The sequence below is a fragment of the Mobula birostris genome, chromosome 4, assembly GCF_030028105.1.
Source record: "Mobula birostris isolate sMobBir1 chromosome 4, sMobBir1.hap1, whole genome shotgun sequence".
NCBI classification, from domain to species: Eukaryota; Metazoa; Chordata; class Chondrichthyes; order Myliobatiformes; family Myliobatidae; genus Mobula; species Mobula birostris.
The window spans coordinates 202551693-202564521 of NC_092373.1; the positions used below are offsets into that span (position 1 = coordinate 202551693).

Sequence of the window (12829 nt, forward strand, 5' to 3'; positions counted from 1 at the left end):
AAAGACAGCTCCCATGGAGAACATCATAGTTCACTCAAGTGATTGAACTACTATAGAGCAAAGACATAAAAATTGCTATAAATTATAAAATAAATAAATAGTGCAAATTAAAAGTAATAGCAAGCTGGTTTCATGGGCAACTCAGATATCTGATGGTGGAGGTGAAGAAGCTGGTTCTGAATCATTGAATGTGGGTTTTCAGTTGGTGGACGTCCTTAATGATGGCTGTTGTCTTGTTGAAGATACCGAGAGTATATCTCATCATACTAGGAAACCATACAACAGTGATTGGTAATTGGTCCATTGATGAGAGTTTTCCAAAGTTCCCTTTCCAACTTGAGAGGGTGAGGCCTGGAGACAACACACGATTGGCCTCCTTTACAGTATTCTGTTGTCAACAGTATTGCCTGTCTGCTGCCAACTGGACCCAATCACCAGAGAAGTGCCCAGATCTGATGATCTCCTTGTGCGTTCTGAACTTTTAAGTCCTCTGATTATAAATACAACTTGTGTAGGCTTGTAGGCTGCTTGGAAGCACTCCACTTACACACACTAAGCTCCGTGGGGCTTAACAAAGTCTTAGATAAATAAACTTGAAAAAGGAAAAGAAGAAATATTCCCTTTCTTGCTCTGGAAAATGTTGCCTTGTTAAAAGTGGGAATCCAGCTTGAACATATGCAGTTGTTCCCAGATGTTGTGAACTTGTGTTCTCTGTTGTTGACTTGCTGTGCACACATGCAACCGCGGACAAAACCACCAGGCACCATAGTTTTCTTTCGGTCTTTCTTCAGCCTCTTTTGAATGCTCTTTGGCTCTATGAGAATTTCCTTTCCCAACTTCGTGCCATAAATATGACTCAAAAGTCACCAAGAGTTTCATCAACATAGTAATGCTTTAATGTAACATCTCCTCTATATCAGTGAGACCTAACGTAGTTTGGGGGACCACTTCATCAAGCACCTTTATTCTGTCCACCATAACAGGTGGGATTTCCCAGTGGCCAACCATTTCAATTTGTCTTCCTAATACCATTCCGACATGACAGTCCATGGTCTCCTCTATTGCCATGATGAAGCCACACTCAGGTTGGAGAAGCAACACCTCATAATCCGTCTGGGTAGCCTCCAACCTGATGGCACGAACATCGATTTCTCTTAACTTCTCGTAACTTCGCCCCACTCCCCCTTCTCTCTGGCAGGGCTTCCCAACAATTTTTGTGCCATGGACCAATACCATTAAGCAAAAGGTCCATGGAGCCCAGGTTGGGAACCCTTGAGGTATGGGAACCTGAAGACACACTCATATTGTTTTAGGAATTGCTTCTACATCTCCACCAACAGATTTCATGAACCTCTTAATATTACATCACATTTTTGCTTTACTGTATATTATTGTATTTCATGGTAATTTTTATGCCTTGCATGTACTTCAGCAAAGCATCAAAATATCAGTGATCATAAACCTGATTCTGAGACACAAAATATAGCTGCTTCCACACTACTGACAAATTCTTCCAGGACAGGAAAAACACAGGTTCATGTTGAACACAGTTTGTCCAGCAAAGTTTTCTTCGTTTATTGATGGTCAATTAATAAATAGGTGGCAGGATGGGGATACGTCTCTATCAAAGGAGGCGTAAGGCGCTCCTTCCCTCCGCTACCGTGCAGGTCACCCTTGGGCAAAGTGTAGCACCTGCTTAGCCCCCCGAACAGGGTCCTGTGAAGCTGTGGGAGCAGGCAGTGGATGGTTGTATGAGCAGCTGGTGCAGATCACAAATCCTGATTATGGGACCACTGACACCAGGCAATCTCTGAAGAGTATTGATAGTGGCTGAGGTCACCCATCTCTTGTAAAGACACTACCCAGAAGAAGGTAATGGCAAACCACTTATGTAGAAAAATTTGCCAAGAAAAATCATAATCATGGAAAGACTATGATCACCCATGTCATATGACATGGCACATAATGAAAGAAGGACTACATAGGTAACTACCCAACTCCACTGCAAGGTTGCTCATTCCAGTTCATTTCATATGACAGTAACCCTAGTGAATTCTTTCTCTGTGGCTTGATCAGAAATGCTTTCCAAACCATCCTCCATGAAGTACAGGGCATTGTAAACACTATATTCCTGAATTCCTGAGCACTCTGGAAGGTAGGAGATTGAGAGGTGACCTGGAGGTATATAAATTCAAAATTCAAAGTAGTTATTGAAGTACTGAAGACAACCCTGAGATTCACTTTCTTATGGGCATACACAATAAATTCAAGGATCCAAGTACTGCGCCCAACAGGATGGACAAACTACCAATGTGCAACTAACAATAAACTGTGCAGATACAAAAGAAAAGGGGAAAAAAAGCAATACATATTGAGAACATGAGATGAAGAGCCTTTGAAAATGAGTCCATAGTTTGTGGGAACAGTTCAGTGATTAGGTGAGTGAAGTTATCCCCACTGATTCAAGACCTGATGGTCGAGGGGAATAACTGTTCCTGAACCTGGTGATGAGTGACATAGGCAGAGTAAAAGCACATAGACTTTCTCCCAAGGAAATGGTGCTAAAAACAAGAGGGCATAGGTTTAAGATCAGAGGGAAGAGATTTAAAAGGGACATCAGGAGCAGCTTTTTCACGCAAAGGGCGTTGTGTATTTGGACTGAGCTGCCAGAAATAGTGAGGTGGGCACATTAGCAACATTTATAAACAATCTTGGTCAGTGCATGGGTATGAAAGGTTTAGAGGGATTTAGGCCAAATGCAGGCAGATGGAAGTAGCTCACTGGGCCAACAGCCAACATGGGTGAGATTTCCTTGCCCATACTAAGGCTTCTCACTTTGGAATGAAGGCAGATGAGAGGTGACTTGATAGAGATGGACAAGATGATAAGATGCATAGATCGAGTGGATAGCCGGAAACTTTCCCATGGTGGAAGAGGACGTAATTTTAAGGTGATTTAGGAAGCTATAGTGGAGATGTCAGAGGTAGATTCTTTACATATGGAGTGGTGGGTGTATAGAACACACCTCTGGCAGTGGTGTAGCAGCAAATACATGAAGGACATTTAAGAGACTCTTAGGTAGGCACATGGATGAAAGAAAAATGGAGGGCTATGTGGCAGGAAAGATAAAGTTGATGTTGGAGTAGGCTAAAATGTCGGCACGACATTGTGGACCGAAGAGCTTGTACTGAGCTGTCATGTTCTCTTTTCTAAGAGTTGGGTGAAAGGGTCTGTTTTCATGCCGTATCAGTAACTCTGACCCATCACTCTTCCCCGTTCAGGATCAATGGATTTCCATCTTCCTACCATTGTGTCTTTGTTTTTGAATCAATCAGGGTTTAAATACATTCTCATGTTTGAGAACATCTCACACTTCTTGTACAGGCTGTCCTAATTTTTTTTTCTCTATTTTGCTCATTCACTTTTCACTTTCTTTGTAGTTCTCTTCCTTTCCTCCCCTGCTTCTTCCCCGAAGCTTTTGTCCTTAATCCAAATTACTATTTGGCCCTCTAAAGTGCACAATCATTAAGGAACAGTTGGCGACATTTTCCTTCAGAAAATGTCCATGTGTTTCAAATTACTAACACAAATCTGCAGCAGTCTGACTCTCACAAATATATTCTTTGTTGCTGGGTGATTCCCTGCCTGTCCATGCTATGAATATCCCTGCTAAAGCAGCAATCGTCTCTGGGAACCTATTGTTAGAAGTGCGTGATGTGCTCATTGAAGGAAATAAAAATATTCTTGCTGAGATGACCGGGTTCAGAAATGCTGTGTGAAATGTATGCAGCGAACAGCTAATACAGGCAAGGCAAGTCCCCGATTGGTTCCCAGCATATTTGAGTTAGTCAACCTAGAACTGGCCTAGAAGGTCAAAATACTGCAGGCATTGGAAATCTGAAATTAAATCCGGAGCTGCTGGAAAATCAAGCAGGTCAGGCAATATCTGTTAAATGAAAGCAGCATGCTTCTTATCATCTTGTATACCTCTGTCAAATCACCTCTCACCCTCCTTTGCTCCAAAGAAAAAAGCCCTAGCTCACTCAACCTATCTTCACAAGACATGCTTTCTAATCCAGGCAGTTTCCTGGCAAATCTCCTCTGCACCCGTTCTAAAGCTTCCACATCTTTCCTATAATGATGCAACCAGAACTGAATACAATATTCCAAGCTGAACCCAATATTGCAAGTTGGTGTGAATGTGAGAATAAAATGGGAAGAGGGTGCTTAAGGGTCAGAATGGAATCAATGGGCTGAAGAGCCTGCTTCCATGTTGCATGTTATTATGAATAATGTGGGAAAGTGCCTCTGGCTGTCCACTCCATCTGTGGCTGCACTGCTGCTCAGGCTACAAACTCGGAATCTCCAAATTCGCAGATGACGCAACTGTGACTGGCCAAATCACTAACAATAATAAATCTGCATATAGAGAGGAGATGTTGAAACTGTCCGATTGGTGCAGGAGCAACCATCTATCACTCAACATTAAGGAAACAAAAGAAATGATAAATGGCTTCAGATGCAGTGGAAAGGGTCTTCAATTTCAAGTTTTTGGTGATGAACTTGATCTAACAACATAACCTCGATAGTAGAGAAGGCACAACAGCGACTGTAGCTCATCTGCCTCAAAAATTGCTGGCCAACTTTTATTGAAGTGCGATAGAGAGTGTATTGACATATGGAATGACAGTGTGTTACTCTAACTGCAGCAAGACCAGATCACAAAGCACTCCAACGGGTGATTAGGATGGCTCAGCACATCACTGGGACTCTACTGCCAGACCTGGAGACAATCTACAGCTCTCGCATCAAGGGTGTAGGCATCCTATGGCATGCTCGTAACATCGTTAAAGACCACATCCCATCCCGGACACTGTCTGTTCAACCTCCTGCTGTCTGGTAGGAGATACAGAAACACAGTAGCCAAAACAGTAAGACTGAGAAACAGCCTTTTCCCGAGGGCTGTTGTGCAGCTGAATAATGCTACACCCCGGCTTGCCAATGGCCTTTGAGGGTTATGGACTATTGAAATCACTTGTTGCATGTAAATATGTAGTTTTTAAGATTAAGCTGTACCCCATGCATTGTAAATATCTGTTCTGCACAGACTGGCATAGCACTGCAATCTTGTTGTCTGGAGCAATGACAATGAAGTTCTATTCTATTATCTTATACGCCTCTATCAAGTCACCTTTCATCCTCCTCTGCAAAGAAAACAGCCCTAGCTCACTCGGCCTCTCCTCATAAGACATGGTCTCTAATCCAGACAGCATCCTGGTTAAATTTTGCACTTACAGGCATTTCATCACAGTCATGGGAAAAACAATAAGAGTACACAGATAAAATGTTGCAGTTACGGAGAAAGTGCTATGCAGGCAGACATTACAGTACAAATCCATAACAAGGTAGATTTTGAGGTCAAGAGTCCATCTTATCATACAAGAATTCCATTTAGTAGTCTTATAACAGTGCAATAAAAGTTGTCCTTAGCCTTGCATTACGTGCCTTCAGGCTTCTGTATCTTCTGCTTGATGCAAAAGAGGAGAAGTGAATGTCTGGGGTGGGTGGGGGCTTTTATTATGCTGGCTGATTTACTGAGTCTATGGAGCGGAGGCTAGTTACTGTGATGCGCTGAGCTATGTCCACATCTCTCTGCAATTTCTTGCAGCCACAGGCAGAGCAGTGACTGTACTATAGTAACTGCTATGTATACTGCTGCTGCATTGAAGTGCAGTGGTTAGTACAATACTTCAGAGTACCAGTGACCAATTCCCGCCCACAGACAAGAGAAAGCATACAGATGCTGGAAATCCGAGTAACACACACAAAATGCTGGAGGAACTGAGCAGGCCAGGCAGCATCTATGGAAAAAAGTACTGTCGGCGTTTTGGGCTGGAACCGTTCAGCAGGACTGGAGAAAAAAAAGCTGAGGAGTAGGTTTAAAAGGAGAGGGGGAGCAGAGAGAGAAACACCGGGTGATAAGTGAAACCTGGAGGGGGAGGGATGAAGTAAAGAGCTGGGAAGTTAATTGGTGAAAGAAACAGAAGGCATGGAAGACAGAAAAAGAGGGGAGGAGCACCAGAGGGTGACGATGGGTGGGCAAGGAGATAAAGTGAGGGTGGAATAAGGCGATGGGAAATGGTGAAGGTAGGGATGGGGGCATTACCTGAAGTTTGAGAAATCGATGTTCATGTTATCAGGTTGGAGGCTACCCAAGCAGAATATAAGGTGTTGATCCTCCAACCTAAGTGTGGCCTTATCACAACAGTGGAGCAGGCGTGGATGGACATATGGGAATGGGAAGTGGAATTATAATGGGTGGCCACTGGGAAATCCCAGTTGTTCTGCTTGGTGAAGCAGTCTCCCAGTCTACATCGGGTCTCAATGATATACAGGAGGCCACACCGGGAGCACCAAACACAGAAAATGACCCCAACAGACTCACAGGTGAAGTGTCGCCTCACCTGGAAGGACTGTTTAGGGCCCTGGATGGTAATGAGGGAGGGGGTGTAGGGGCAGGTGTAGCACTTGTTCTGCTTGCAAGGATAAGTGCCAGGAGGGAGATCAGTAGGGTGGGATGATTTGACAAGGGAGATGCTTAGGGAGCGATCCCTGCGGAAAGCAGAAAATGGGGGGAAGGAAAGATATGCTTGGTGCTAGGATCTCATTGGAGGTGGTGGAAGTTTGGGAGAATTAGGTGCTGGACGCAGAGTCTGGTGGCATGGTAGGTGCTGCCTGTAATGAGTTTGTGCGTTCTCCCCGTGACAGCGTGGATTTCCTCTGGGTGCTTTGAGCCATGCCTCCCAGCAACCCCCTAGCCTAATCACAGGATAATTTACAATGACCAATTAACCTAACAGCTGGCACACCTTTGGACTGTGGGAGGAAACAAAATATCCTGGAAGAAATGGCCAAGGGCCAACGGATTCAACTTTTTAAAGCTAAAGAGAATCTTGCTGGATGTGTTGGAGACCAGATGATCCAGAAATGATCAAAGATGCAGCTTTCTGTGATGGAGAGACCATGGCTCAGTGAAGTATTTATGGCATATTTTCAAGGGAATACGAAAGGAATCCATGCTGCGGAGAGTTACTTTAGTTGGACAGTTACTGTTACTTTGCAAGTAGAGAAGTTCAAAGTACCTTTATTATCAAAGTATGTATACTATATCCAACCATGAGATTCATCTCCTTACAGGCAGCACAAAACAAAGAAACCCAACGGAACCCATTTAAAAGAATAAAACTGTCAAATATGCAATGTGCAGAGAGAAGGAAAAACAGATCGTGCAAACAATAAAAATAAACAACTAACAAATAAAAGTAATCAAGTTAAAAAAAAATTAAAAAAGGAAACAATGTCCACACGGTAGACATAGGTAATTGTGGTTATTGGCTACAACCGATGTCTACACAGTAGATTGGCAAAAAGGAACTTGCATTGAATGACTAGTTAAAACCTGCATAAAGTTTAAACATAAAGATGCCATATAGATTCTCCCTCACACCGTCCCTCAGTGACCCCTCTCCCCCAGCACCCTGTGTCACTGACTGTATCCCCACTGACAATTAATCCAGTTCCTCACACCGTCACTCAGTGACCCCTCTCCCCCAGTGCCGTGTCACTGACTGTATCCCCACTGACGTTAATCCAGTTCCTCACACCGTCCCTCAGTGACCCCTTCCCCCAGTGCCCTGTGTCACTGACTGTATCCCCATTGACATTAATCCAGTTCCTCACACCGTCACTCAGTGACCCCTCTCCCCCAGTGCCGTGTCACTGACTGTATCCCCACTGACGTTAATCCAGTTCCTCACACCGTCCCTCAGTGACCCCTCTCCCCCAGTGCCCTGTGTCACTGACTGTATCCCCATTGACATTAATCCAGTTCCTCACACCGTCCCTCAGTGACCCCTCTCCCCCAGTGCCCTGTGTCACTGACTGTATCCCCACTGACATTAATCCAGTTCCTCACACCGTCACTCAGTGACCCCTCTCCCCCAGTGCCGTGTCACTGACTATCCCCACTGATGTTATTCCACCTCCCTCACACTGTCCCACTGTTACTCCTCTCCCCCAGCGCCGTGTCACTGACTGTATCCCCACTGATGTTATTCCAGCTCCCCCACACTGTTACTCAGCAGTTTATTCCCAAAGTCCTGTATTTTACTCATGTTTAGGTCATTTAATTTTTTTTCTCTGTTAAGCTTTGTTCATGTGCCACAGAGTAAACCCTTCAATTATATCTTAAATTAAATAGGAAAATATTAGCAATCGCCTGCAGGGTAGGCACGTATGTTATACAGTAGTTTTGTGTATTCTGGAACTTAGTCAACTTGAAGCCTCATTTTCACCGATAGCTGCTATTTATTTTCAGAAACTTTAACTGCTTTGAAATCCTTAAACCACTGTGAGTTGTCTACAGAACTTTAACGAGGAAATTTGAGTTGAGCCACACTAGCGCAGTCTGAGAACTTGAATTCAGGTTTTTAGTCACTGAATCATAGAGCGTTACCATGCTCATAGAGGCCCTTTGGCCCGCTAAGTCTGTGTCGACCATCAACCACTTACTTATACTAATCCTAGATAGAGTAATGCAACATTGAAACAGACCCTTCAGCCCAACTTGTCCATTCTAACTATGGTGCCCACCTAACTAGTCCAATTTGCCTGTGTTTTTTCCATATCTCTCTAAATCCCTCTCATCCATGTAAATATCCAAATATCTTTTAAATGTTGTCATACCTGCTTGACCCACTTCCTCTGAAGTTTGTTTAATCACCACTCCTAAGTGATCACCACTCCTGGTGATCATATAATCACCACTCCTAAGTTGTCCCTCAAGTCCCTTTTAAGTTTTTAACCTTTCACCTTAAGCATGCATAGTTCCCTTCCCTAGGAAAAAGACTGTGTGCGTTTACCCTATCTATGCCCCTCATGATTTTATGACCCTCTATAAGGTCACCCCTTAGTCTCCGATATTCGATAGAAGCAAACAGGAGGTGCCACTGAGGTTGGGTGGGACTACAACTAAAGGTCATGGGTTAAGGGTGAGAGGTGAAATGTTTAAGGAGAACATGAGGGGAATCTTCTTCACTCAGAGGGTGGTGAGAGTTTGGAACAAGCTGCCAGCAGAAGTGGTGCATGCAAGCTCGATTTCAATGTTTAAGAGAAGTTTGGACAGGTAGATGGATGGCAGGGGTATGGAGGGATCTGGTCCTATGGTGCATGTTGATGGGACGAAGCAGTTCAAATGGTCTGACATGGACTGAATGAGTCGAAGGAACTGTTTCTTTGCTGTACTTTTCTGACTTTATGACTCTAGGTTCAAGAATTTGTTCAAGATTGAACAACTGGTTGTTCCCCACTGGGATCAGATTCATGAACTGAGCTGAAAAAGTCGAAATCTCCCCCAGACATTCTCCCTTCTTTCTTCCATCAGGCAGAAGATACATGAACAAACAAGTTCAAGGACAGCTTCTACCCAATTATTATCAGACACTTGAACGGATCTCTTGTATGATAAGATGGACTCTTGGCCTCACAATCTACCTCGATATGATCTTGCACTTTATCATTTACCTGCACTGCACTTTTTTCTGTATCTGTTATTGTTTTACCTCAATACACTGTGTAATGATCTGATCTGTATGAACAATTTACAAGACAAGCTTTTCACTGTATCTCAGTACATGTGACAATAAGAAACCAATTCCAATATGGAATGCCAACAAAACCAGTCAGCTGGACCACTAACATCCTGCTGCAAGCAAAGTCAAAGTTTAAAGTAGATCTATTATCAAAGTATGTATATATCACCATATGAGAGTCATTTCCCAGCAGGTATTCACAGAAAAATTCAGAAATACAATAGAATCTATGAAATACTGACTTACAACCGAACAACCAATGTGCAAAAGAAGACAAATTGTGCAAACAGAAAAATAAATAATACTGAGAACTGGAGTTGTAGAGTCCTTGAAAGTGAATGTGAAGCTGTGGAATCAGTTCAGTGTTGAGGAGAGTGGTTGTTGGGTAATAACCAAAGATCACAGGGCTTTTACCAGTACAGCTCTATGTTCAGCTAACAGTCTGCTGGAGGAACCTTCAAGTGGATGGGCTACTGCAGCAGAAGACCATGAACTTACACAGTGCACTGACTGTATATATGTATAATATGTGTGTGTGTGTGTGTGTGTGTGTGTGTGTGTGTGTGTGTGTGTGTGCGCGCGTGTGCGCAGTATATGCATCTAAGACTTTTGTAAAGTACTGTACATTCTTTGCAAAAAGAGAGACAAAAACACTGAGGTATTTTTCATGGATTCAGTGCCCATTCAGAAATCTGATGGCAGAGGGGAAGAAGCTGTTCCTAAAATATAGTGTGTGTGTGTGTGTGTCTCTGTCTGTCTGTCTGTCTTCAGGCTCCTGTACCTCCTCCCTGATGGTAGCAATGAGAAGAGAGCATGTCCTGGGTGGTGAGCATACTTAATGATGGAGCTGCTTTGTTGAGGCATTGCCTTTTGAAGATGGCTTCAAAAAATGAATCTTCACTTTTCAGAAATGGGGATGTTAACTTCTTCCATACTAATTGTACTGATTTCTTGTTTCAACAGATATATCTTAGAGTTGGACAACTACAGTGCAATTCCTGTTTCGAATGAAGAGGAGTTTAAGAAGGTGATGGGTCAGTTTCCATTTCACGATGCCGACTTGGAAAACGTAAGCACTGATCATCCATTGTGTTAAATTGTTTTCACCATCTGCCTCTGCGTGAGACATCCACAGGGAGTGAAGTGGTGTTAATGCTTCAGTTATGAAACTCCGTCATTCCTGGATGTCACTCCTGAACATCATTCCAGCCCACACCTACTTATCGTAGAGTAATGTCATGACTGACAGGTGACACATACGGTTCATAATAGAAACTGTACTATATAATTCACAAACACCGACATTGAGTTGTTGTGTTCAATTTGAGATACCTTGTCGGACCTAATGATATCAGAGTAAGGCGACTACTTTTGGTTGGTTTGTAATGGACGTAAAGGTCTTGGGCTTTTGCTAGACACATAAAATGACTCGCATGCTTTGTTCACAAAATCCTACACTATCATGCCCCTCACCTGGGTCCACCTATCACCTGTCTTGCTCCACCTCTTCCTTCCACCTCTTTATACTGGCTACCTCTCCCTTTCCAGTCCAGAGGAAGAGTCTCGACTCAAAACATCAACTGTCCATTACCCTCGGCAGGTGCTGCCTGACCGACTGAGTTCCTCCAGTAGTTTGTTTGTGGTTCCAGATTCCAGCCTCTGCAGTCTCTTGTGTCTCCGAGGAACTGATTTAGCCTAATGGTAATCCATTTAATCCCATTCCCCTCCTCTTTCAACATAGTTCTTTATCTTTTATCCCCCTTCAAGTATTGATGACGAAGGGTCTCAGCCGGAAACGTCGACTGTACTTCTTCCTGTAGATGCTGCCTGGCCTGCTGCGATCCACCAGCATTTTGTGTGTGTTCCTTCTGCTTGTCAGTTGTAGGACTAGGTGGAAGAGAGATGGTGGGGGTGTAAGATTGTGGAGATGGGAAAGGGTTTTCAAGAAATATAGAATACGGGCTTTTGAATCAAAGGGGATAACTTCCTACATCTTCATTTTCCCATCATTGAAATGTTCCAACAACCTATTAACTTACTTTCAAGGACTTTTCATCTTAATGCTCTTCATCAGCTTGAGCATTATTATTATTAAATAGAACATAGAACATAGAAATCTACTGCACAATTTCAGTCCCTTCGGCCCACAATGCTGTGCCAAACATGTACTTACTTTAGAAATTACCTAGGGTTACCCACAGCCCTCTGTTTTCCTAAGCTCCATGTACCTATCCAGGAGTCTCTCAAAAGACCCTATCATATCCGCCTCGACTACCGTCACTGGCAGCCCATTCTATGCACTCACCACTCTCTGCGTAAAAAACTTATCCCCGATATCTCCTCTTTACCTACTTCCAAGCACCTTAAAACTGTGCCCTCTCGTGCTAGCCATTTCAGCCCCGGGGAAAAGCCTCTGACTATCCACACGATCAATGCCTCTCATCATCTTATACACCTCTATCAGGTCACCTCTCATCCTCCGTCGCTCCAAGGAGAAAAGACTGAGTTCACTCAACCCATTCTCATAAGGCATGCTCCCCAATCCAGGAAACATCCTTGTAAATCTCCACTGCACCCTTTCTATAGTTTCCACATCCTTCCTGTAGTGAGGTGACCAGAACTGAGCACAGTACTCCAAGTGGGGTCAATAATAATGATATTTATTATTATTGTTTCTTCTTTTTGCATTTGCACAGTTTGTTTTCTGTGCTCTGGTTGAATACCCGAGTTGGTGGGGTCTTTTATTGATTCTGTTTTAGTTATTATTCTATAAATTTGTTGAATATGCCCACAAGAAAATAAAACTCAGGGCTGTATATGGTGACATATATGTACGTTGATAATAAAATTTACTTTGAACTTTTGAATGGAATGGCACAGTACAGGACCTCAGCCCATGAAGTTGTGCCGACATTTTAACCTACTAAGATCAATCTAACCCTTCCCTACCACGTAGCCCTTCATTTTTTCTTGTGCCTACCTAAAAGGCTCTTAAATATTCCTAATATATCTGCCTCTACCACAACTCCTGGCAGGGTGTTCCATACATCTGCCGCTCTGTGTAAAAAACTACCTTGGACATTCTCCCTATACTTTCTTCCCATCACCTTAAAATTTTGCCTTCTCTTACTAGACATTTCTGTCCTGAGTAAAAGTCTTTGGCAATCCACTTGTATAAA

At 43.3% G+C, this 12829-nt stretch overlaps 1 protein-coding gene across 7 annotated transcripts in view; it reads left to right on the plus strand.

The window, feature by feature from the left end:
• Positions 1-12829, plus strand: part of LOC140196877 (exocyst complex component 6B-like) — an 877039-nt gene that overhangs the window by 531891 nt on the left and 332319 nt on the right. For all 7 annotated transcript variants that reach the window (XM_072256771.1, XM_072256773.1, XM_072256776.1 and 4 more), the window contains exon 14: positions 10614-10719. In XM_072256771.1, coding sequence (XP_072112872.1) covers positions 10614-10719 — 106 coding nt within the window. The remainder of the gene's footprint in view (positions 1-10613; positions 10720-12829) is intronic.